The 27027-nt window shown below is 44.2% G+C and overlaps 1 protein-coding gene across 2 annotated transcripts in view; it reads left to right on the top strand.

Moving 5' to 3' along the window:
- Positions 1-27027, top strand: part of pappaa (pregnancy-associated plasma protein A, pappalysin 1a) — a 375278-nt gene that overhangs the window by 141646 nt on the left and 206605 nt on the right. For both annotated transcript variants that reach the window (XM_038782243.1, XM_038782242.1), the window contains exons 11-13: positions 17727-17840; positions 21767-21902; positions 25433-25646. In XM_038782243.1, the coding sequence (XP_038638171.1) occupies positions 17727-17840; positions 21767-21902; positions 25433-25646 (464 nt within the window). The remainder of the gene's footprint in view (positions 1-17726; positions 17841-21766; positions 21903-25432; positions 25647-27027) is intronic.

Here is a 27027-nt window from a genome sequence, read left to right as displayed (position 1 = left end):
TTGTGAGCACTTCTGCATCAAGATGTCGAGGGCCCGGGTTCAATCCTGGCCCCGGCTTACAGTCCACAGTTTTCACATTCTCCCTATGTCTGCATGGGTCTCACTCCCACAACCCAAAGGTGTGCAGGGTAGGTGGATTGGCCACTTTAAATTGCCCCTTAATTAGAAAGATTTTTTAAATGAGATGGGACCATTTTGAGAAACCCAGGACTTTAAGGATGTAGAGATGACATATTAGGAATGCATTGTTCTTCATACATTTCTCCCTACTGTGCAGTCTTATGGGCAGCTTTATTTGAATCCCTTGAGATCAATTGTTTAAAGGACAGGTTATACTTGCTCTTCGCTTCTGCCACTTTCCAATGGGCTTGGTGGGGAAGATGAAAAGTTTAGATGAAACTGAACTCAAGGTGTGCATGACAAAATCACAACAGTGAAATATTTCGCAGGGGGCAAACAGGCAAAATGTAGGCTTACCATTTTGCGCACTTATTTCTACTTTGTTGATTTTACAGCTCTGTCGGGAGGCAGTAAACAGCAAGCAGTTAAATGAAAAAAGCCCTTATTCAGCTAGTGATTAATTTGATGTTTCCACAGATTTCATTTCATGCCAATGCATTTTACCATCAGCTTGGATGGCAGAGAGGTCCCTGTCTGCCATTGTTGATGCGGTGACTTTCCTCAGATCGTAACATGATAGATTTTGTGAAAATATTGCAAGTTCATTAAACCAAATAAAATTCTAGCCAGACAGTGCAACTATTTAATTTGTTTGTGCTCATTCCCATATTCACTGAAAGGAATGAAACACATGTTTAAAGTCTCTTACTTAAAATATTAATGGGTACACTGCCATCGTGAGCAAAATGTTCCCTGTATCCAGTTGTTCCCATTGAGCAAACACTCTAAGATCTCGGGGAAATTAATTGTGCTTGAGCAAATTCCTTTTGAAGTAAATGTTCCCATTAAAAAGGTGCATTTTAACTGGTATGTAGTCTATATGCCATTGCCTGCCCCACAGGGAGCATTTTTGATGGTACAAGTGGGTACAGATTATTTCCAACTCAGTCATTGTTTTGGCATTTTGGTTGTAGTGCTGAACCAGAAATTAATGATTATATTGTGCATACATAGTCTCATTGGTGAAATAGGTTTGAGACATATTGTAGCCCCTTGGGCTTTTTGGATTGACTGTGGTTCAATATCATACACTATAAATATGGTTGTTTCAATGTTTTGGAATGACAAAATTATTTAAAATGACATTGACGGAGGGGGCGATGGGGGTGGTAAAGTGACGGCAGGTGGTGCTGTTGCCAGTCAGAACATTGTCAGTCCTCCTCTTAATGATCCGGTGCTCATTGACAAAATGATGGCCTCTTCTGTGCTGATTATCAGATTCCAGTTTGAAATGAGTTGGGATGGAAAAATAATACTGCACTTCAAGAAAAAGTAATCCAGTGTTCATATGTGACATCGGAATGTTCATGATGCATGATAAGTGTACTATATATCGTGGGCGGCACAATAGCACAGTGGTTAGCACCACTGCTTCACAGCGCCAGGGTCCCAGGTTCGATTCCCGGCTTGGGTCACTGTCTGTGCGGAGTCTGCACATTCTCCCCATGTCTGCATGGGTTGCCTCCGGGTGCTCCAGTTTCCTCCCGAAAGATGTGCTGTCAGGTAATTTGGACATTCTGAATTCTCCCTCCCTGTACCCGAACAGGCACCGGAATGTGGCGACAAGGGGCTTTTCATGGTAACTTCATTGCAGTATTAATGTAAGCCTACTTGTGACAATAAAGATTATTATAAATGATATGGATGAGGGCAGCACGGTGGCACAGTGTGTTAACCGAGGTCCCAGGTTCTATCCCGGCTCTGGGTCACTGTCCATATGGAGTTTGCACATTCTCCCCGTGTCTGCGTGGGTTTCAGCCCCACAACCCAAAGATGTGCAGTGTAGGTGGATTGGCCACACTAAATTGCCCCTTAATTGGAAAAAATGAATTGGGTACTCTAAATTTAAAAAAAAGAAAAATAAATTATTTTGATGGAGGTTTTTATTTGTCCTGGCTGGCTGAGGTTGTGAGGCGGTTACCTCAGAGTTAGAAGTTACCTTTAACTTCAAGCCCCACTGCTGAGCCTTGAGCTCCCATTCGAGATTGATATTACCAGTGTCTTGTATAACATTCTTTCTTCATCCAACGACACCCGCCAACAGCCCCCTCAAAGATCTAGTGGCCATTCATCACAAAACCGTTTGTCAGATTGCGCTGTGCTCAAAATGTGACATCAAGTTGTACATTTAACAAAAGTCATTGCGCCTTATTGTGAATTGTTTGTAACATTTTGGAGAGCTGTGAGGAAATACAATGCTGAATGCCACTGTAATAGTTTTATATTTCGCCTGCAATATGGTTGCAAAGGAAAGATTTGTGTGAATGGATCAATTTTATGTTTGTCTGAAAACCCAGCATTTTGTTTAGGTTTTTGCTATTTGGCAAACTTGAAACACTGGGGTAAGCCACTTTTTTTTTCAATGTAACGGGTGACTTGTTAGAATTGAGAACTTAAGTAGCTGCAGAAATAACTATGTTCTAACTGCAATAACCACACAACCACTGAACTAATTACTTTTTCAACTGATTGTCAAAAAAGCATCAAGAATACAATCTTACTTCACAGCGTATGGGGAAGTATTCTCCACTGGAAACAGTAAAAGCGACTTTGCCTTGCTTGTTAGTACTGATTAGTTAAGAGTGTCCTGGATGATTCAATTGGTTTTGATCTTCTAATCTACTGGAGGCCTTGGTAGCTAAGACTGATAATACAAATGTGCGTCATTCACCTGCTGGATGGAACATGTCTTTACTTTGTAAGTAAAGGCAACACATTACTTCAGTTGTCTTTCGGATGAGGACATGCAGGCTTACATCATATGATGGTGACTCAATGGAAAACTAAGATCCCCACCTGCTTGGTGCTAATGATAATAATGTTAATGTGAAGTAGAAAGTTAATAGTGGTCGGGCTGTGTGCTTCTGCAGTTCATTGAGTGCTGAAATTGCTTTCAGCAAGTGAACAATATTTGGAAATATCTGAATATTGTATGGTAAATAGATATCACGCCTACATTTGATAAGTTACATTCACCACAATTTCTATATACATCAGCTCCAAGGACAACAGCAGAAAATTGCCTTTGCTAAAATGGTCTGGTAAAAATAAATGAATAAACCACAAATTTAAAAGTAAAACAGTGACAATGGAATTTGTTGAACATTAAGGTTAAACAATATTACTTAATTAAAACCAAATCCATTTGAAAGCGTGGTAGATATCAGATTTTAAGAGCCTTGATGTAAAGAATAAGGAAATATGAAGCAAATACAACTAAAACTCCAATTATTATCACATTTGGATCCTAGTTAATGATCTTGTTGCTTGTAACTGATCTGGGCAGAGCAAACCATGTAGAAAGAGCTAAATACTGTTCATCAGTCAAAAGGAAAAGAAAAGCCCTATCCTGATTTGTCATTCTCTCAGTGCAATTCCCCTATGTCCGAACTGATCGTCTGCCAGGTAGCCTGCTGTTTACCAAAACCCCATTTGCAGAGGCTAACACCTATAGTTGAGGGCTGGAATCAGTCCCACACACGTTTCAGGAAACCAGAGAATGACACATCAGTGTAAGAACTGCTGCTCAACTTTAACATCCTGATTTTAAAAAAACACTTTCTGTTGGCCACCTCAAGTGCCCTTATGTGATTCTTGCGTGTGAGGGCCACTTCTCTAGTGGCAAGATGACAGATAATCTGACCTTTGATTTGCCGAAATTCTTTTTACAGGAGCAGTAAGCAAAGCTTTAACCCTTAACCCTGCAATTTATTAAATCTTGTTCCAGTCTAGTAGCAATAAACGTTCAAAGCAAAAAACCAAACAACAAATCCGTAGACTCTATTAATTCTACTGATGGACTCTTCAGGGTAGATCTGAACTCTGCGATAGTGACTTCAATGGAATTATAAATTGGGAGAGATACAAGACACAGGCTGATCATTAAATATCATCCATATTACAATATTGCACATAAATCAAGATCTATGAATTTGTTGCACTAGCACTGCTGCCGATAAGGCTGAGGACCCAGGTTCAATCCCAGCCCCGGGTCGCTGTGTGGAGTTTGCACATTCTCCCCGTGTCTGCGTGGGTTTCACCCCCACAACCCAAAGATGTGCAGGTTAGGTGGATTGGCCACGCTAAATTGCCCCTTAATTGGAAAAAAAATAATTGGATACTCGAAATTTATTTTTTTTTAAAGAAAAAGAGTTCATGGGGCATTATACTTAATTCGGAGAAGAGAGTTGGTGTTTGTTTCTCTAACGTGACTTCATTCTGAAATAAATTGAAACACAACAATATTTTTTCAAACTTCTGCATTGCCTCTGGTGGGAGAGAGACAACTGGTGACCACCATAAATGAATGAGTCTTGAGTTACTTGAGGCACAGAGAGAGAAATAAACTCACGGTGGAGACGGTCTTTTTGTAAAATAAATTTAGAGTACCCAATTCATTTTTTTCCAACTAAGGGACAATTTAGCGTGGCCAGTTCACCTACCCTGCATATTTTTTGGGTTGTGGGGGCGAAAACCACGCAAACACGGGGAAAATGTACAAACTCCCCATGGACAGTGACCCAGAGCCAGGATCAAACCTGGGATCTCTGCGCCGTGAGGCAGCAGTGCTAACCACTGTGTCACCGCGCTGCTGCTTGAGACGGTCTTAATAATTAGGACAAACACTTACGCCTGACAACTTAGTTTTATTATCCCTCCCCAATGCACACTTTATTCTTGAAATTGTTTTTAAAAGATGTATATGGTGTTGTGACAGCAGTGTGGCTTCAGCTTCCCCATCTGCAGCAAATAAATACTGTATATAGGATAATAAATGGCTAGCAGCAAGTTACAGAGCAGTAATTCAATTGAGCAGCACTGATGATGCAATAAACCTCGAGAGTGAAGCTCAGGCGATTTACAAATGTCACCAGAACTGCTAGATTGAATTACTGCCTCATATCTGCTGCCAGCTTTGTTGTTCTTTATAATATGTGGTATATTGTCTGTTTTTAAAAGTGTCTTACTTTTGTATTATAGATCTTAAGACACTTTCATTTAACTGTTAAACTGTCAGCACCGTGTTTGAGGTAGGAAAGGTGATAAAACGTAAGAACTGGAGTTATAAATTAATGGGAGAAGGGTATTGTCTAGGTGAACCTCTCTGGCCCCACCCAATTCCCCTTTTTTCTCCTAAAGGCATTTGAAGAAAGGGAGCCACCTTGTTTAGGTGGTTATTCCATGTGTGAGAGTCTAGACAATGCAGGCTCTCCAGCTGTGAGTGGCATCACAGGCAAAGCTGATCCGAAAGTTCACACAGGCACATTTTTCAGCAGACCTCACTGGAGTGCCAGACCAGGCATGATTACCCCCCAGTTGATAGATCCTCTCCCAACCTAGGGTCCCTCAGGCCAACTATAGCAAACCAACCACTAGTCCAGCCAATATCAGATGGCTCGACACAGGCCACAAGTTTATCCCGGACCCTTCTGATGTGTTCTGCTTGTTATCACACCAAACAATCTGTTTTACTCATTAACTGAACATAGTAGATCTTAAAAGAAATAGAGTACATCAAAAATACATAATAGGCATTGCATTGTAAATGAGTCTAGGACAAGTGTCCTTTTTCACAAATTAATAAATACTGAAGTCTTCAATCTTGAGCAATCGTTTTTAATAACACTTTAACAGAACCAACCTGATTTTGCTTGATATTAAAACTTATTATACACAGAAAGAATCAACTTTCAAAGCTTTAGCTGCACAAATTAAATGTCACACTCATGGTGAACCTTAGGATGGAGGAGCTACACTTTAAAACTAAGCATCTGTTAAGAATTGAGTAATAGTTCTTACTCGTGTTTGTCTGCACTCCCAGAACAATTTACGCAGTTATGACTGGGCTAGCCAGCCAAATTAATAATGCTCCAATGGGCATGCTTATGTTGTGGAACTGCTTATACTCAAAAGTGTTGAAGCTGCTGCCACTCTTTATTTGCCTCATTTACATCCTGTTATGGAATTAAGAGGACCAGCAACTACTTTAATTCAGGGACAGGGTGGTGAATTTATGGAAGAGTTTGAAGAGGTAATTAGTGTTGACAAACTCAAGAGGAAACAGGATAGATATTTGTCAGTGAAAGCGACTGAGGGTAATGAAAGGCAGAGAAATTTACGATATTATTTTAACTTTAAGGGTTCAATAGTTTCTTCTCTTCCTGCACATTCTCATGTTTCCACATAAAGCCAGTTGCTTGTTTTTGAAAATCACGTTCGTCGCTTAAAGCAATTGCGCTGAATGACATCTTGGTATTTACATTTCTGCCCGCAAAACTTCCACAATGAGGCTTTCCAGAGGAGGGCTCAACAAAATGGATGTTTGCGGCATTTGATGCTGTCCCTGGCATTCATGTTTACCGCCCTCGCCAGTGGGAACAATGTGCCCAGAGGCATCAACGTGGCCTAGATTATAGTATTCCACCAGCTCCTTCATCACCAATAATTAAATGTAGGATTCTGAGAACATCCTTTATCTCTGCCCATCCCCAGCACCCAATCCCCATTTACCCAAAAAGGTTTTCAGTGTTATGGCGTTTTCAGCAAATAACTAAAATGAGTGTTTCGGCTACGCCTAGGTTGCAAATATGCAAACCTCAAGAAATTTTTGCCTTTTCAGTAAACCAGTGGATTTCTCTTTGTATAGTTAATAAGGACACAGGGGTCCACACCGAGTAAAATAAAGAAACAAAGTATTTTATTAGCAGCACAATATATACGCTGCGCGGTAAATCCCTACCGGGTTCATTCCTGGTCTGTCTCTTACTGCTCGATCTTTTATGCAGGGGTTAATGAGCGGGGAGCTCATACTCCGCAAGGGCCATGGGGAAGCGAATCATTCCCAACCAGTAGGCCCCATGCGGGCTATTACATATAGCATCTGATCATTTCCTCAAAAGCCTATTTGCTGAATGGTAAATATTGCAGGTCGATTACGATACATTTACAATAAAATATACTAGTAGAGAGGGGAGGAGCTGCAGAAATCATTCAAACAATGACCGGGAGTTGGATTTGGACAGGAGTGGGAAGCGACCTCACTTGTTTGCCACTCACAGCAGTCTGTAAACATTGAACACTTTGATTTTAATCATCCCCCGCAGATGTGTGCAATCACAGAGGTTAATAGCAGTCCCACGATGCACTTGAAGCTGGGGTCCTGCTTACCGAGGTGTTCGAGAGAGAATATCAATATAAACAAGGGCAATTATCAGACAAGCAGTTAACTGCAAATGGCCCCTGAAAAAAAAATTACCATTGGGTAGAAAAAATGTGGGTTTACAGCATTCGAGTTCTTAAGTATCTCCCTTTATGTTATAAACGACTTTGAAGTCATTTGTGGTTTCCAAGGCATGAACAACTAACAAAACCTGATTAGCCAATTTTTATGTCTCTTGTGATTTGAATTTTCATTTATTGTCAGCCATAGACAACAATAAATCTTTAAAGGTGGCCCGGCAGCACAACAGCAGTAGTTAGCAAGATATTTGTGTATTTTTAGAGCTAGCTTTCCCATGCTACTCAGCTGTCATTAACTAATGCATAACAAAGTAGTCTGCCATCACAAGTGAAGGGTTCCCAATCTGAGCTGTTTTGATCAAATAATTTTTCACATGAAAGAGTTAGGACCTGAATAGTGTCTAATTGTGATCAGTTTACTTTGGTCTCTGACAACCCTGGGTGGCCATTAATGGAGCACACTGCCAAATTTACATTAGAATATAGGGTTTTAGGATTGAGACACATTGCTCCGTATAGTGGCTTGAATGGGCTGTGCCAACAGTGTGACAACAGCCCCTCTGCATAAAGCTTCACCAAGCAGAATGTGGGTCCCCGGCGGGGGAAAAAAAGCCTCATTTCTGACTCTGGAGATACATAAAACATGGCGATAATTTGTTTCTGTCAGAAGCATCAACAAGATTTTTAATTCAAAGAAGACAAACATTTTCCTTCACAACACCATGGTCCATGTTGTACATCAACCTCTTTTTGCCATGCAGGGCAAAGGTATGGGGGAGTGGGGTGTGGGAGAGATGGTATTCATTTACTCTGGGAGTGAGGAAAGTAATTTTATGTGATTGCATGTGACTATTGGAGGAAATTAAGGAAAGAAAGCACTTGCATTTATGCAGCACCTTTCAAGGCTTCAGGACATCCCAAAGCACTTTATATCCAATTAAGTACCTTTGAAGCATAGTCTCTGTCATAATTAGGGTTAGGGTAATGAAGAAAAGGTATGGTAACCAATTTGTGCACAATCAGGTGCCATGTGGAGCACCGGATAAATTACCAAGTAAGTTGTTTAGTGATGTTGATTGAGGGATTAATATTGGCTTAGATAGTGAGAGAACTCTCCAGCTCTTCTCTATACTGCATGATGATTCATGAGAGGTTCAGTTTGTATCTGCAGTGTGAAAGCTGATTTCTTTTTTAAAATAAATTTAGAGTACCCAATTCATTTTTTCCAATTAAGGGGCAATTTAGCGTGGCCAATCCACCTACCCTGCACATCTTTGGGTTGTGGGGGTGAAACCAACCCAAAAACGGGGAGAATGTGCAAACTCCACACGGACAGTGACCCAGGGCTGGGATCGAACCTGGGACCTCGGCGCCGTGAGGCAGCAGCACTAACCACTGCGCCACCGTGCTGCCCCTCTGAAACCTGATTTCTGCGAGAGAGGGAAGGAATTTGCTTTATGTGGCATTTATATATGCATAGTTCCAACAAACATCTCGATAAGCCAAATGAGCAGATTAACTGTTTCAATGATGTTGGTTGAGACCAGCATGCTGACCTGGACAACAGAACTCATAGAAACAAGAGAAAAATACTGCGGATGCTGGAAGAAGAGTCACATTTGACTTGAATTTCTAACTGCTTCTTTTTGCACAGGTGCTGCCAGACCCGTTGATTCTTTGCAACACTTTATTTTTATTTTAGAAGTAGTGTTGGGCAGCACTGCAGCACAGTGGTTAGCACTACTGCCTCATGGCACCGAGGACCTGGGTTTGATCCCGGCCCCGGGTCACGGTCTGCATGGAGTTTGCACATTCTCCCTGTGTCTGGGTGGGTCTCACCCCCACAACCCAAAAAGATGTGCAGTGTAGGTAGATTGGCCATGCTAAATTGCCCCTTAAATGTAAAAAAAAGACATGGGTACTCTAAATTTATTTTTAAAAAAAGAAGTACTGTGGTGTTCCTCAAAAGCATCACAGGGATTTTGGGATCTTTTTCCCCAAGTCGAGAGAGTAGATAGGTCTTTGGTGTAACGTCTAACCCTAAACGTTAGAACCTCCAACAGTGTGGAACTCCTTCAGTACTGTACTTAAAATGTTGTCCTGGGTTATATGTTCAGCTCAAAAACCTGAAGCAAGATTAAGTCAGTGGTTTTCAAACACTTTTGTGAGGGGATCCTTCAACAAATATTGACAGGTTCCTGATGTTCAAAGTGCTAATTCTAGAATGTGATGTATTGTACCAAATGGAAGCAGTGCTAACATTGCAGAAAGTGTGTTTTATTAGTTAAAGAAAACAACAGAAGTAACAAACAAATCAGCAAACAGAATTCTGATCATCCCATAGCCTCCTCGGGATCACTTCAAACATCCCAGGGTCCCAAGTATCCCAGTTTGAAATTCAATGGATCTTGCACATCTGAGATATTCAAATATTGCACATGTTCTTTTAATATCTGCCTTTTTGAACTGGGTAATTTTTGGCAGAATTACTCCCTCAAAAACAGCATAACCAACACAAAAGATTGTGAAATTTTAAGTACCAATTATGTTTAGTGCATGTTGGATGTCTGCAATATTGTATGCAGGTCAGAAACAAAACATTGCAATAGACACCGGGCTCAGTTACAAATGGCCATGACTCCAGGATGAAATGTTTGCCATAGTGAGTTTCTGATACATTAAACTGGCTCTTTTGCAAACTGTAGAGGTGCTTTAAAAGCCTTTTAATGCAGTTTTTATTTATTTAACTGCCTGCTGTACCCCAATGTAACTGTATTTTATTTTAACAAGTCATTTTCATTAATTTAAGATTGGATTACTCAAGTAGTGATTAAAAATTCTTATAAACCCATTTTCAGCCTTACTAACCAAACTGCACTAAGTTACCGCTCTTAAATATATGAAACAATTTTCAAAGCATTTTAAAAGAAACATTGTTTTCACCAACAGTAGAATTACACTCGTTCATGACAGATTTTTTTAAAACATGCAAATGATTATGAGTGGAAACTTAAGGGAAAAAAACAATTTTGAAAATGTGTCCAAATCACAGATTGCGCCCAAAACGGAAACTCTACCCCTTTATTTTAAATAACAAACACCTGGAGATGATTTAAAGGCACTAATCTGCCTTGGAAATCAGACAATGGTTCTAAATCACTCAATCTTTGCTCTTGTAATTTATCATAGCATTTGGACCCCTTGATCAGACTGTGCTTCTCAATACTTAATGAGTATTCCTCATGTCCCACACATTCAGAGCTCCTTTGCACATTTTTAAACAATCAAACTTGGCCTTTAAACTCCCTCAGCAAATCCAAAATATAAAATCCGTGGAATGGAACTTCCTTTTTTTGTATAGGAAAAATGGAAGAGTGTCTGCTCCTCTGCAATAATTAACGACCTGCTAGTGAAATCATGGGAACATGCGACTTTTAATGTATGATTTCTGGGAGTCTGATTTTGTTCGTTGGTCATTAATGCTGAAGAAAAACAGGCATTCTCCCGTTTTTTATCAAAAGAAGAAAAGGGACCCCCATGGTTTAAAATCCAATTATTGACCCTATTCACCCCCACCTTTAGTACAAGGCAGTGATTATGTCTCACTGTTGACGGTCTTGTTTTCTATTTGACACTGGCTTATGGGACTCTCGTTAAGGCACACACCTTGTTGCAAGATACAAATCATGTAACTCCTCGGGACCATATACAAAGTGCTAGTGAAGTGTCTTTAATGTAATTTAAAACCCAAAATCTGAAATAAAGTGCTTTGGAGCAATAAAAGGCACAGGACTGAACAAGAGGTTTGGATTTGACAGTCCTCTTTAAGAGGAATTTATTAGTTCCCACTGGGTCTCCACATACCCAGAAAGTGTGCAAGTTTGATTATAAAAGAAAGCATTGCTTCTGGTGGCTGAATAGCAGTGGGGGAAATATAAAAGCTTACCAAGAATGTCCCTTGAGGATGCTGGTCAAACCCCCAAAACCTTTGCTTGAACAAAATTATATTTTAGTACCTTGGTAATCAAAGCCTCATTCGCAACTATTAACTCAGAGAAATGCTGGACTAAGCTGTCACCTATCAAGTTTGATTGTGATTTGTTACATGTACATTTGCCCCCACCCTGCCTTGCTGCTCAGAGAGGCTAAGGTTAATGACTGGATACTGTTGTGCTCATACTCGCCTGGTACTTTGACTCACTATTCAGGTTTTGTGAACAGTTTTTAAAAATGTCTTGCTTTATTGCAATTCATACTTGGAAAGGGGTCTTTTTGCTTGATACCTGACAATGCATTTCCCCTTTTCGCAAGAGACAGCTGAACTGTGCAAGATGTTTCCCTTTCGCCATCAGGGGATGAGAAAAGAATCGTAGTTTAGTTATGTCAATGTATCCCCGATTAGACCGAAGTATGTAGTAAATTGTAGGCGGTTTCATTTGGGGTTCTTCTGTCTGCTGTGGCAAGTAGCGTGAAAGCGGGACTTGAAAGGATGGAATCGCCTCCTAGTTCTTTCTCCCTGGGTGGCACTTGCCTTTAATCATTGTCTAGAAATGAACAGGAAAGGACAGGTCATCCTCTGTGTTTGAATTGCATTGCGCTATAGCATAATGTGATCTGTCAACGCGAGTTGTTTTCTTAAAACCAAGCTGTTCAAGGCATTTGAAAAATACAAAGAACCCCGTTTTTTTTTTAAAGCCAAAATAAGTTGCGATTTGCATGACAAGCCTCACCACCACCCTCCCCCACTCCCCCCACTCCCTCCACTCCGACACCCCCACACCCCAACCAAGAACAACACTGGCCATGGTGGGAGGCTCACAGATAACTTTAAGCTCTAAATAGGCAGCATCTGTTTTGTTGGGCTTCTCACAACTACTCTTCCAATGTAGTGTCGCTTAACAACAAAAGGAAATGGGTCACATATAAAAACTGGTAGCTTGCATCGAGGTCCAAATAGTTTGAACTGTAATATTAATTTCGGCTTTTGACCGAACTTCGAGCTTTGTCGCATGGGTTTGGTGTTCACAGCATTCAAATGAGCACCCTTCACAAATTGAACTCTTTTCAGGCTGAGCTTCCAAACCTCATGGATTAGACTCCTGACCAAAGGATGAAAAGGTCATCACAGTCCAGTTTACAGCATGCCCTGACAAATACAGTGGCACTTGAAGACATCTCGGCTGCCACTGTTGGTGCTATGTCCCCAGAGTTTACCACCTTGGTAGCTGAATTGGAACAATCGCCATCAAAATTGGGAATGCTCAAAAGGCCAGAACTAGGGCAGCATGGTGGCACAGTGGTTAGCATTGCTGCCTATGGCGCTGAGGACTCAGGTTCGAATCCCGGCCCTGGGTCACTGTCCGTGTGGAGTTTGCACATTCTCCCCGTGTCACCCCCACAACCCAAAGATGTGCAGGGTAGGTGGATTGGCCACGCTAAACTGCCCCTTAATTCGAAAAAATAATTGGGTACTCTAAATTTATTTTTAAAAAGGCCAGAACTGAAGAAATACCGATATCCCAGAAGGTGTAAGATTGACGTGCTGAGATAGGAAGTGATGCAGCTTTGTAGAGTGCTGGAATGCAAATTTGACCTGAACTGTGCTATAATTGCACCATAAAACAGTTCAGGTGCTGATTTGAGTTGAGGGGTAGCGTGTTTTATTTACCTAAAAAAACTCTTCAAAATCCGGTGATCATGCAAATTTATCGCAACCACCATGGACATCTTGACCAGGGAAAGAAATGTAATCAGCTGGATTCTCTGTTCCTGAGACTCAGTGTTGGCTCTGGGCAGGATTGGTGGACTTCTAAGACAACAAAACTGGCACCTCACCTGAACCGATTCAGCGACCGTTGAGTGCCATGTGGAACATAATCGATTCCAATGAGAAATGGTGCCAGATTCGCCGGGCCCGTGATTGACACTCAGGAGGCTGACAAGTTGTAGCTGCATAAATACACTTTTTAAAAATAAATTTAGAATAATCAATTCATTTTTTCCAATTGAGGTGCAAATTAGCGTGGCCAATCCACCTACCCTGCACATCTTTGGGTTGTGGGGGCGAATGTGCAAACGGGGAGAATGTGCAAACTCCAAATGGACAGTGACCCAGAGCCGAGATCGAACCTGGGATCTCGGTGCCGTGAGACAGCAATGCTAACCACTGTGCCACCGTGCTGCCAGCTGCATATACACAATTTAGCAATAGGGACTGGAGCACAAATCTGGTACATATGTTTTCACATTAAACACCTGTGCACAATGCTACAACCTTCCTCGGTGCTCTGTCAGAAGGGTGTGAGGGGTGGGCTGGCCATATAGGAAGCACTGATGGGGTGGGGGGGAACTTAGCCCAGGGATCGCAGTTCAGTCAGCGCTCACCGCTATGGTGTCCCATCCCCATCCACCCCACACCCCACTGTCCCCACCTCCGCCACCCAGGGATTCATTGGGACCATGTGATGGAATGGCCAGTTTGCATGTAGGGATCACCCAGGTGAACGGTGGAAAGTGCTATTGTGGGCAGCTGCCAGATGTTGTGATACAATGCGGAACACAAGCTCATCGCAGAGCAGGTTGTCATCATTCCCCATCCCATGGATCAATCCCGATGTTACTGCTAACCCAGGTCCCTACGATAGTTCGGCAGGTATGTATCACGGAGGGGATTGCGGGCGGGTGGGGATTGGTCGTGGTGGGGGTTGGGGTTTTGGGTGCAATGCAGTGTCCATGCCGCTGGGCAGTTGCCCCCCCTTCCCCCCGAGTCGGTGGACCTGGAGGCGATCAGAGCATCGCGTGGGCATTGGCCTTGGTGCACACGTTGTGCGGACTCCCATGCCTGCTCTGACCTCATGTCCTCCCTATCTTTGGCCTCCCCCAGACGAGGACTGGCATTCATCCTCCTCCAGCAAGTCATCCCTCTGCTGGACGATGTTGTGGAGGATACAGCAGGCCATCACGATGTGCGCGACCCTTCCAGCGCTATACGGGAGGGTCCATCCAGAGTGGTCCAGGCACCTGAATCGCATCTTCAGGATGCGGAAGCACCGAGCGATCATGCCCCTGGTCATTGCATGGGTGTCATTGTAGCGGGTCTCACGTTGGTCTTTAGCCTTCGGATAGGTGTCATCAGCCACGACAGCAATGGATAACCCCTGTCGCATGCCGAATCTCCTTAATATCCTGAGGAAGTATAGGTGCTTTCTTGATGGTCGTGTCGATGTGGGTTGGCAGGGAAAGATTTTTGGTGATGTGCACACCTAGACATTTGAAGCTGTCAACCACCTCAGCCCCGTTGATGCAGACAGGGGTGTACAGTACTTTGCTTCCTGAAGGCAATGACTAGCTCTTTCGTTTTGCTGGCATTGAGGGAGAGATTGTTGTCGTTATACCACTCCACTAGCAATAAATCTTCCATCAGTAATAGCAAGGCTACATTTAATAATCAAGTGTTCAAGAAGTGTTTCTGCGATGTCCCACCCAAAGGAAATGTGCCTTCTGCATTCTCCGACAGTATGAAGTGACATGTCTTAGTTCCAGCCTCCAATCTCAGAAATTCTTCTCATGTAGCCATTTTGTGTGTATAAGGATTGAAGGTTAATATCAATGGCGTGTTCAATCGTATAACCGGTCACAGTCAAACCCCATTCTATCCTCACCTGAATCCCACCAATGCACTTTAACAGCAGGGGTCACTACATAGAGATTAGGGGAGCAAACCTTGCTTTATTTCATTTTCCCATGGCCACCCAATTGTTTCGGTCAAGATCATCAATTCAGTTCAGACCAGTGACTGAGCTGCACGACCTGGGAACACACAAGCGAGTTTCAAATGGCAGTTCAGGTGGATGTATAAACATTCAATAGTACAATTTAAAGAGAATGTTCTTTCCGTATCTTCAACATTTATCCTGCAGCAAAAAAGTTACAGAAACAAAATTACCTTTCATGATATGCACTATTTATATGGGGAGGTAGTAGTGTTGTCAGTAGACTAGTAATCCAGAGACCCAGGGGAATGGTTTGGGGACCTGGGTTCCAATAATGCCGTGGCAGATGGCAAAATTTGAATTCAATAAAAATCTGGAATTAAAGCGTTGAATGTTGTAAAAACCCATTTGGCTCACCAATGTTTTTGAGGGAAGCAAAACTGCCATCTGTACCTGCTCTTAACTGCCCTCTGAAATGACCTAGCAAGCCAGCCAGCCCAAGGGCAATTAGGCATGGGCAATAAATGCTGGCTCGGCCAGCGACACCCACAATCCCACGAATGAACGAAGTACCTCGCTACATGCAAGTAAATTGCCACATTTTGGCAGAAAAAAGAAGTGATTGCACTTCAGGAGATTAATTAACTGGCTGTAGAGTGCACTGAAATGTACACAGATGCAAAATGAAACCATTTGTTTCATCGACCTTCTGGTCCAAAAGGTTCGAAAGATTCAGAAATAGCTTAGTGACTCATTTAATTTGTGACATGGAAAGAAAAATCATGAAATTAAAAAACAGAAGGTACCAGAAACTTTCAGCAGGTCTGACAGCAGCTGTGGGTGGCGGTTAACATTTTAAGTCAATATGACGCTTCTTCAGAACTTTTTAAGCAGCCAGTTGTGTTCCTAAAACGTCATATTCAACTTCAGAATTATGACTTGCATCAAATGGACCAAGTAAGCTGAGTAGAACATTTTTGGTGGGATTCTCCCTTTGGGGGATTAAGTCCCCACTCTGGCGGGAAAACCGGCGGCAACTACAGCCACCGAAAGTGCGGAATTCGGGGGCTAGGTGGACGCCGGAGGGGTTGTCGCGCTCCAGCTGGTGCTGAAGGGCCAGCGCGATCTCACACATGCACAGAACGGCCGGCGTATTTCCGGGAGTTCTTTTCTCTGCGCCGGCCCCCGGGCAATATGGCGGAGCTCTACAGGGGCCTGGCGCAGCAGAAAGAAGTCCCCCCACGGAACAAGCCCGCCCGCAGATCAGTGGGTTCCGATCGTGGACCAGGCCACCATGGCCACCGCCCCCCCCCCCTCCGAGGTCGGATCCCCCGCGCCCCCAAGGAGGACCGCCCACACATACCAGGTCCCGCCGTGTGTGAGGTGAGTAATTCACGCCGGCGGATCTGGGCAAAAATGGACAGCCGCTCGGCCCGGCCCATCGGGGCCCAGAGAATTGCTGGGGGGCTGCTGTCAACGGCCCCCGACCGGCATGGTGGGAATCCCGCCGCCACCTGAAGAACGGCGCCGGAGAATATGGCAGCCGCCGTCGGGGCAGCGGGGTGGGATTCGCGCCTCCCCCGGGGATTCACCAACCCAGCGTGGGGTGGAGAATCCCGGCCTTTGGGCAGGTTTTACCAACCATCTCGCTATGTGTTTTTCAGCGGCCCACCAGCAGGATCTACAGACCCCGCTGGCACAGCTCATCACCGGGAAATCCGTGCACCGGCATGGGACCGCAATTTCCCACCTGCGTGAACAGCCTGTAAATCCCGCCTTTATCCCACTTGTCTGTCCAATCCTGAAGATTTCTGGACAGCCAGTTACACTCAGTGATAGTCTCCCTGTTAGATTACTGAACCAGACCTAAAAAGGAGCTGACATTTGATTAGTTTTGGATGTAGAAATACCTGCAATCGTTCTTTTGCGGTTTAGCAAAGTACACTGCTCATCTACTCGTGATCATCTGAAGCAATTTGGGATATTTTATGTAAAAGGTGCTGCATAAATACTTGAAGTCAATTTTAGCTCAGCCAGTCTGGCAGTCGGCGACATAATTTCCAGATTTTTGAGCATCCTGGACTCAGAATGCACACATTTTATGACTTGCACCATAAAATATGGTTTACACAGCATGTGCAGAGGTAAGAAAAATTCCCTTGGAAACCACTCACACCCTCAGAAATGCCACAGGAAACTCCGAGATGATGTCACTGTCTCTGCAGGAACGCCAGTTGATAGTTTGTCACTGTTTTATCATTTAGTTTTGCTTTCTCCATTGTCCCTGGTATTCCCATCACTGATGGAAGGAAAAGTCTGAGCCAGCATAATTTGGCACTGCGCAGGCATTCGCTGCAATCCGTACTCGCTTGGGCTAAATGCACTCAGTGGGTGGGATTCTCCGGCTTTGTCTATGGCAGGACTCCGCTGCATGCGGGCACGGAAAATCTGGCGTTCCAGCCAAAATTCCTCTCAGCGGCACCGAGCTGCGAATGAGGAAGGGGAGATTTTAACCAGTATTTGTGCCTAGATTGGCAGGTGCTTTCTTTACCATATTATTGGTATGTCAATTAACCCGAGTGCATTTCCTTTCAGGTGTGCAAGACCAGGGTCCTCGACTTGTCGGATGGGGTGTCTCAGTACGCCTGGTTCCCATGCCTGGAAGCGTTTCACAACATTCCATACTTCAGAGCAAAATACTGGCTAAAGGTAGGTGGATTACATTGGGAAGGGCTCAAAATGAATCCTAAAACATTGCAAATGCATTGAATTCAAGCAAAACAAAGCAATTTCAATCTTTACATTTCTTCCTCTGCCACCCCTCAACACTCTCACCTCAAATTTTGACGGTGCTGCCTCATACAGTGGGCTAATTTCATCATTCGCACTATCTCAGGCCATTGACCATTCTTTGCATTTGCATATTTAACAGGCCATTTGACACAGTAAGAAGTCTTACAGCACCAGATTAAAGTCCAACAGGTTTATTTCGAATCACTGATTTTCGGAGCGTAGCTCCTTCAGCAAGTGAGTCATAAGACATCACGGGTATTTGACCACAAGGAGGATTAAAGTGGAGATAGGCCCTTTCCTGAACCAGCGCCTGCACATTCTAGCAGTAGTCATTCTGGCCCTTATCATACTGATGTATGTGGGCAAGTTGATTGCAAAAAGTACTTAATTCACACAACATAAAAATACTGACATGCACTCAGACTGGGATCCCCTCAATATACTGACACACACTCACACTGGAACCCCCTAAAAATATTGATACACTCACAATGGAAACCCCCTAAAAATACTGACACAAACACACGGGATCCCCTAAAAATACTGAAGCAAACATACATGGATCCCTAAAAATACTGATGCACGCACACTCAGACCCCTTAAAATACTGACACACTCACACTGGGACCCTCTAAAAATACTTCTGCATTCACAAGGACCCCTTAAATATAAGGGGTGGAAGTGGCGTAGTGAAATTACCACCGGACTAGTAACCCAGAGACCCAGAATCATGCTCTGGGTACCCGGGTTCAAATCCTGTCATAGCAGATGGTAAAATTTGAACTCGATAAAAATATCTGGAATTAAAAAAACTCTAATGATGACCATTGTCGATTGTCATAAAACCCATCTGGTTCACTAATCCCCTTTAGGGAACAAAATATTGACACACACACGGGGGGAGGGATTCTCTGATCCTGAGACTAAATGTTGACGCTGTCATAAACGCCGTCGCATTTTACGATGCCGGCAACAGGCCCCTAGGAACAGCGATCCTACACCGCACAGGGGGCCAGCACGGCACTGGAGCGCTTCACGCAGCACTAGCTGCCAATACCGGCGTAGGAACGGGCGCCGTGGATCTGCGCATGCGTGCTACGGCCGCTGTGGGTTGCCTTCTCCGCGCCGGCCCTGACGCAACATGGCAGAGAGCTACAGAGGCCCAGTGTGGAGGAACATAGGCCCCCACCAGGAGAAGCCCGCCCGCCGATTGGTAGGCCCCGATCATGGGCCAGGCACCGTGGAGGCCCCCTCCAGGGTCGTATCCCCCTCTCCCTCCCACCAGGCCACCCCATCCAGGATGAATGCCGAGGTCCCGCTGGGTAGGACCAAACGTGAACGACGCTGGTGGGACTCAGCCTATCTCAGCAGCCAATTGGCCCATCGCGTGCGGAGAATCGCCGGGGGGCAGGGCTCGTAGAGCCAGTGGCGTGATTCTCCAGTCACCAGAGAATCGGCAGACCGGCGTCGGAGCGGCGTCGCGTGAATCGCGGCCCGCCCCGGCGATTCTCCGAAACGGCTCGGGTTCGGAGAATCCCGCCCGGGGACTCCTTAAAAATACTGACACACTCAGATCAAGACATTACATACACTGGCTTAGTCACAAAAGCTCATTACAAATACTGACATATTCTCAGGCACACAGAATAAATCCTGTCAACTCTCCTAATGACCACTGTTCAGATTGATGCAGTCCTGGTGATGAGTAATGAATATCAACACACTCCCTGTGACATGCTGCAATTAATGACACACTCCTAAAGTCACAAGAATGGACCTCTGAAAGTCAGCATCGGCTAGCCCAAAGGAAGTATCTGCATTATCACCAGAACTACAGAAAGGAAGAATGACCCTATGAACCCTGCGGTATTCTCGAAGACCAGTCACAGTTTACAAGCATGATTATAAAAATCTGTGACTTATTGCACCAATAGTCACAGCAATAGCTGGCAGCATTTCATAATCGGTGAAGGCAGCAGACAAGAGCATTATTGTTCAATCAGTGCCCCTTTTATAAGATGAGAAGCAGTAATCTGTCATTCGAGTGACACCAAATCATATCACAATTTTTCACAAGTTCCAAAATATATTCTGCCATTTTAGGCAGACAGCAAAAACAAAATAAACTGAGTTAATATTGCTTCTTGTGACATCTTCAGAACATCCCAATGTGCTTTGTAGTCAATAGATTAATTTTCTGAAGGACAATCAGCGCTATCATGCAAGCAAACATGGCAGCCAATGCATGTACGGCAAGGTACCACTTAGAGAACATGAGAGAACTAATGTATTTTTAGTATTGTTAGTTGAAGGAATATGGCTGGCAAGATGCCAGAACATCTCCATGCTTTTTTCCCAAATAGTAAATGTCCAATCTTGGTGTGATATCTCAGCCAAGAGATGGCCCATTTGACAAGTCAGCAGTCCCTCAGCACAGTACTGACGTGCCTGCCTAAATTATTTGCTGAAGTCTATAAGGGACATGCAGCTTACATCTTATCAGCTGAGCAGACAACTCTCTAGTGTTTTACCTCCTGTTTTGACAATCAGTGCGTGAGAATGGAGATCATGTTCAAATGAAAACCCATCCCTCAACGTTTTTCATCAATGGGCAATTGCATATAAATTGAGACACGTGACCCTAAACAGATCAGGAGGTCTCAGGTTCGGGGGCTGGTGCCTGCTGAGCTAATTGATCTCAGCCGGAATACTTCAATTGATCCCAACCTCCTCTCACAATCCTAAGGAGTGAAGAAATTGATCAGGGGCTCTGGTCCTGATCACTGACCAGCAATTTTTCTTGGTCAACGCACACTGTAGATAGACGTCAGACTTGACTGTGATGTTCTCGGCACATGCACCCCCCAAGCTCAGACTCTTGGCTCAGGTACTAGAGCTGGAGATTGATGTACCCTCAGGAATGGACGTGGGGAGATTGACAGAAGTATTAAAGAGAAACGTTAAGATGCAAAAAAAAGATGTTTGGAGAAAAATTTATCTTAATGATATTCAAAGGAATGATACTATGGTCCCACAGTTGTGCCTGAATGAAAAGCATGAGCAAACCAATAAAATACAATATGTAATATAAAAATAGAAAATTCTTGAAATGCTGGGTGAGATTCTCTAGCCTCTGGCGGAAGGCAGCCTGGTGGCGGAATCTTTTGCAGTCAACGGCATTGCCCATTAAATCTACCCCACGCCACCAGGAAGCACCCAGTGAGGTGCGCCATCAGCAGTACAGGAAGATCCCGTTACAGCCACAAGATCGCGCTCACTCACCATGCCTGGCAGCGTCTTCAATGAAAGGCAGGTGGATTGGCCACGCTAAATTGCCCAATATTCCTAAATTAGTTAACTCTCTTCCTCTCCCGCCTCACGCCGCTGATTACCCGGTTTCGATCCTGGCCCCAGGTCACTGTCCATGTGACGTTTGCACATTCTTCCTGTGTCTCTGTGGGTCTCACCCCCCACAACCCAAAGATGTGCCAGGGTAGGTAGATTGGCCACACCAAATTGTCCCTTAATTGGAAAAGTAAAGAATTGGGAAATCTAAAGTTACAAAACAAAACTCTCTTCCTCTCCCCACAAATGCTGCCGGACCTACTGAGCATTCCAGCATTTCCTGTCTTTATTTCAGATTACTAACACTCACGGCATGTTGTTCTTCTATATAATTTATTACCGTTACGTCAAATAAAGTCAAATGCTCTCTGAAAGTTGTTCTTTGAGCCATACCAAAGAAATCCTTTGACTGAATGTGTTTTTTCCCCCAACTGCGTCTGCACCCAGCCCCCACTTCTTAACCAAATGTTAATCTTTATCTTTTTCTCCCTAATGAGGCCTACTTTGCTCAACCCATGGTGGCTGCCGCTGTCATTGTCCACCTGGCTACTGATGGAAGTAGTCTCATAGATCAAAGGCAAGAATCAATCGCAGTTCAGTTGGTTGACACAAAGGATCAGAATCACGACCTGGGTAAGTCTTTTTCTTTTTGCAACACAATGGATCATATTTAGAAAGGATGTAGTTATCTCCAAGCCTGAAGGAGGTTCAAACGGCTCAATTAGTGGAGTGGCCCGTGGACCGGGGATCAGAACCATGAGGATACACATCGGGAATAACCCAAACAAAGAGCAGCAAATGAAAAGAGTGAAAGGAAAACTAAGTGAGACAATCAAACAACAAACACACATCTCTGCTTCCTTCAAAAGATAATCTCACTTGTCTTTTAAAATGTGCAAAGCTCTTTCTCAGTAAAAGCACTCATTCACAATCAGTTCTTTTCCCTGCTTGCCTTCGAGTTCTACTTATCACCCTTTCTTCCTTTTGGGTTTTTATTTTATTTCGGTGCTCTTACATGTTCAAGAGCTCACTGAACTCCACCCGGCGCGAGGGCAGCACGGTGGCGCAAGTGGTGCCTCACGGCGCCGAGGTCTGAGGTTCGATCCCGGCTCTGGGTCACTGTCCATGTGGAGTTTGCACATTCTCCCCGTGTTTGCGTGGGGTTCGCCCCCACAACCCAAAAGGTGTGCAAGGTAGGTGGATTGGCCACACTAAATTGCCCCTTAATTGGAAAAAATAAATTGGATACTCTAAATTTATTTTAAAATACTCCACCTGGCGCTGCACACTGGCCATTCACGAGATTGCCTGCTCTCCACTATTGTTGAACCAAGATCCCTTTGGCTTGATTATAACTTCAAGTATAGCTGACAGTGTGAAAACTGTGCATTTGCTGCTTGCTGCACTTTTAACACACAATGCACAATTTTCCATGGTCAAGATTACACAGGAGCTTTTGCACAATGGAAGTTTTCATACTGCATTTATAGAAAAATCTACACTGTTTCTCATCAAGTCGTTGGGCGTGATTCAACGGGAATGAATCAGAGTCCCATGTCGGGCCCGTTTAGTCGGGTGTTTTCCAGCACTGGCAGTGGTGAGAACGACCCTATATTAAACAAGACTTGGCTTCATTTCTGGGCCCCAGCGAGGAACAACCCGCTGAGGTCGCACTTTGGAGCACTTCCTGCGCTAGAACGTTCCAATTGCCAGTGCAGGAAGAAAACGAGGTGCCATATTCCGATTTCTAGATTCCCCCCCCCCAACCATAACCTCGGACCCTCCCAAATCCACAACTTACCAATTAGCAGGTTATCGGGTCTCCCTCCCGCACCCCATCTCGTAAGAGCAGGGCACCCCCGGGACCCGATCCCTGGCACGAGGCGAGGCTGTTCGATCCCAGGCAAAACTCTCGCAAACACGGGGAGAATGTGCAAACTCCACACGGACAGTGACCCAGAGCCGGGATCGAACCTGGGACCTAGGCGCCATGAGGCAGCAGGGCTAACCCACTGCGCCACCGTGCTGCCCTCCCCTCTAAATCTCTTGCCCCTCCCCTCAAATTTATTTTCCCCTGGTTATTGACCCTTCTACTAAGGGGAAAGATTCCTTCCTATCTATCCTATCCATGTCCCTCATACCTTTGTGCACCTGGGGCAAATTCCAATGACTGAATATCACAGCAACTGCCGTCTCTATATTCTCTGACCAGATCTGATAATATAACTGTGCTTCCAGTTCAAGAACATAGTTACACACCAACTGTAACCTTGCAGCAAAGCAGTCCCTGCTCCACTGTGTTGTTAAATCAAGGAATTACCAACCGTGCCAAATCACAATATATTAGGCACAGCAGACCCCAAACATCCAGAACCCAAATCTCGCACCCAAAATTCAGAGCTCAAAGTCTTAAAAAATGTTTAAGTTAAAGCAGTAGATATACACCTTTCAATGTCCGAGGTGTCAGAATAGCACTCTGATTTCAAAAGCAGGCAGTCAGATTTGGAACTCTGCTCCAAAAACCCGTTGAGACCAGGGACCTATGGATTAGGGGCTGGTTTAGGACAGGGCTAAATCGCTGGCTTTTAAAGCAGACAACGGCAGGCCAGCAGCACGGTTCAATTCCTGTACCAGCCTCTCCGAACAGGCGCCGGAATGTGGTGACTAGGGGCTTTTCACAGTAACTTCATTTGAAGCTTACTTGTGACAATAAGCGATTTTCATTTCATTTCATTTCATATGCTCAAACCTGAGACTGATAGATTTTTTTGTTGTTGGTTAGTTATTGTGGAGCACAGAAGCAAGTCAAGGCAGTGGAGTTCAAATTCAGACCAGCCATAGTCTAACTGAATGGCAGAACATTGGGCTGAATGGCCCACTCCTATTCATTGGGGCGCCATTCTCCGTTGTGAATCCAACTCGCTACTGCTGCCAGCGTGGATGGCGAATTTGGCGCTCAGCCCAATCTCCATGCATTGCAGCAGGAACAGAGAACCCCGCCGGCATGAAGGAACGGAAAATCAAAGTACGTATGTATTCAGTGGCACAGTGGTTAGCACTGCTACCTCACAGTGCCAGGGACCCAGGTTCGATTTCGACCTTGGGTAACTGTCTGTGTGACGTTTGCCCATTTTCCCAGTGTCTGTGTGGGGTTTCGTCCGGTGCTCCGGTTTCCTCCCACAGTAGTAAGATGTGCAGGTTAGGTGGATTGGCCATGCTGAATTGCCCCTTAGTGTGGGGTTGCAGGAATAGGGTGGGAGATTAAGCCTAGGTAGCGTGGTAGTTCAAAGGGTCAGTGCAGACTCGATGGACCCAATGGTCTCCTTCTGCTCTGTAGTGTGAAGTTTAAATTGACACTCCAAAACCATGGCTAACTCAGCAGCAACCCCCCCCCCCTCCCCCCCCCCCCCCCCTCACTTGCGAATCAGAAACATATCCTTAAACCCGTGTAAACCCAGTAGCTGCAGCATAACAGGACTGCAAAGTTCAACTTTTATATCTTCGTTGAGTGCAGATGATTCGGCATTATACTTGGAGCAGCAACATGAGTAAGGAAAATAAACCTTCCTTCATTAGTCAGTCACGGTGAATGGGAGAGGTGACACATGTTTGGAAAGGTTGAGGTTTAATAGAATATCTGCTCGCTGTAAAACAAATTTAAAAAAAAAACATTCAACTTTCTCCAATGTTTTCCATGCTTTAGCTTTGTGATTTTGAAGCTTATTTGTGCAGGGAATCCCTTGCAAACATTGAGCCAATTGCAGGGACCATCTGTTCTAACTTCTGAATGCTACCCAAAGAAAAAGAGTGCTCTCACCGTGAAAGGGTTTTGCTTAATTAGTACACATCAAAAATAGTACACTGGTATGATGGACAACAATCTGATAGCAGATGGGTAGGTCTCAGATTATCTTGTGGAATATCCAGGTTGCATATTTCCCAATCACTGGTCAGGAGAAAATACAGGTTTTATTTTCATATACAAACGCACTGGAAAAACTGGTAGAAACACTCCACTGCCTGAAATGGGTTAATAAATAATCATGTTCTCTTTGTTATTAATGCTGTCTAAATGTACTTTTTGATGAAAATTCGCAGCGGCAAAGATTGGAATGCCTTGCTGATTTTTAACGACCAATGTTTGTCTCCCGCCTTTTCTGCAGGAATGCATCTTTTGAACTGCAGGAACAACCCCCTCGTTATCCCTGTCATTCACGACCTCAGTCAGCCTTTCTACAGGACCTCGGCCATCCTAATTACCTTCCATTCACTGTACGTTGCCATCTCTGGGGTGGCCCTGCGCTCCTTCCACAACTTTGACCCCATTACAATTAGCAGCTGCCAAAGCAGTGAGATGTACAGCCCCACGGAGCAGAGGTGAGCCTTGATATCACCTTTCAACTTTTATTAATCGACGGTTCCCAGATAAAATAATGACGCTGACAGAGTCAACTGCTCGTAAACTGTTTGTGGTCCTTCTTCAAAGCTAACACAAAGGAAAAAGCTTCATTGTTTTCACAAAAATAAAACAGGCAACAAAGTTTACTGTGTGGGATAGAGGGATATGAACCAAAAAGGCTCTGGGTTCAGTTTGAAACCTGTGCTGAGCTAGCTGACCCCAGGCAAGATCCAATTGATCTTAATGCTCCAAGTTGTACAAGAGAATGGGGCAAATAAAATCTTGAGGTCTTGGGACCAGCTCTCCTGCGACCCTCATTGGAAAATATGCTTCAACCTGAGAACAAAGTGTGTTGTCCTCTGCAGACAACCAACCAGTGAACACCTGCTGTTCGTTCAATCTCACACATGAAAAATGGCTCCTTGGGAGGGATCCCGGGTATCCATTGCACCAAACCTTCACACGTTTAGGTGACAGGAGGGGCGAAAACTGTCGGGGAGGAGGGGAAACAAATTGCTGAAAAGCAAATTCAAGTTCCACGTGCGGAATATTCCGGAAAGAAATGCGAAATATTCACCTTGATCTGGGAAAATTTTTGGCCCGATTTGTCTATTAAATATCAGGTGATAAGGGAAACTTCAAATAGAATTAGCAGGTTATGTTCACCTCAGTGAAGTTAGTTAGACAGTCAACAAGCTCCGCAGAAAGGGCAGATTGTGTGGACTCCAGATTTATTGATAACACAGATGAGTGAACTGAAGGAATGAAAGCATTGGAATGTGAAAAGGTTACCTTTTATGAGCTGTGATCTGCTTCTATTTCCATCTCATTAGTTAGAGTGGTGTTCCCGTCTACGCCTGTAGTCATTAAGTGTAAAAAAAATCCATAACCTTTGATTTCAGTTTGGCAGATATCACATGAAAATGGGCCTCTAAAGAGAATGAACGTCTTAAGGGTTGCTGCTGAATGCAGTTTACAGTGTTCAGCTTTTGCAAATCACATCTTTTGTGTAAGAATTTGAATTTGAAAGAGAAGGAGCGTGCAGGAAAGTGCTGATTTACATAAAACCCATAATGTCAGCCAACTGCATTCAGTTAAACAGGAACTGTCCCTTACTGGGTTAGTGGGTAAAACTTCACAGAGCACGGTGATATAATCGTTAGCACTGCTGCCTCAGAGCGTCAGGGACCTGGGTTCAATTCCGCCTTTGGGCGACTGCAAGTGTGGAGTTTGCACGTTCTCCCCGTATCTGCATGGGTTTCCTCCGGCACTCCGGTTTCTACCCACAGTCGAAAGATGTGCAGGTTTAGGTAGATTGGCCATGCCAAATTGCCCCTTAGTGTCCAATGGTTAGGTGAG

The sequence above is a fragment of the Scyliorhinus canicula genome, chromosome 21 (assembly GCF_902713615.1).
Source record: "Scyliorhinus canicula chromosome 21, sScyCan1.1, whole genome shotgun sequence".
In the NCBI taxonomy this organism is placed as follows: Eukaryota; Metazoa; Chordata; class Chondrichthyes; order Carcharhiniformes; family Scyliorhinidae; genus Scyliorhinus; species Scyliorhinus canicula.
The sequence above is the reverse complement of the archived record's forward strand: the minus strand, read 5'-3'. Positions and strand labels throughout refer to the sequence as shown.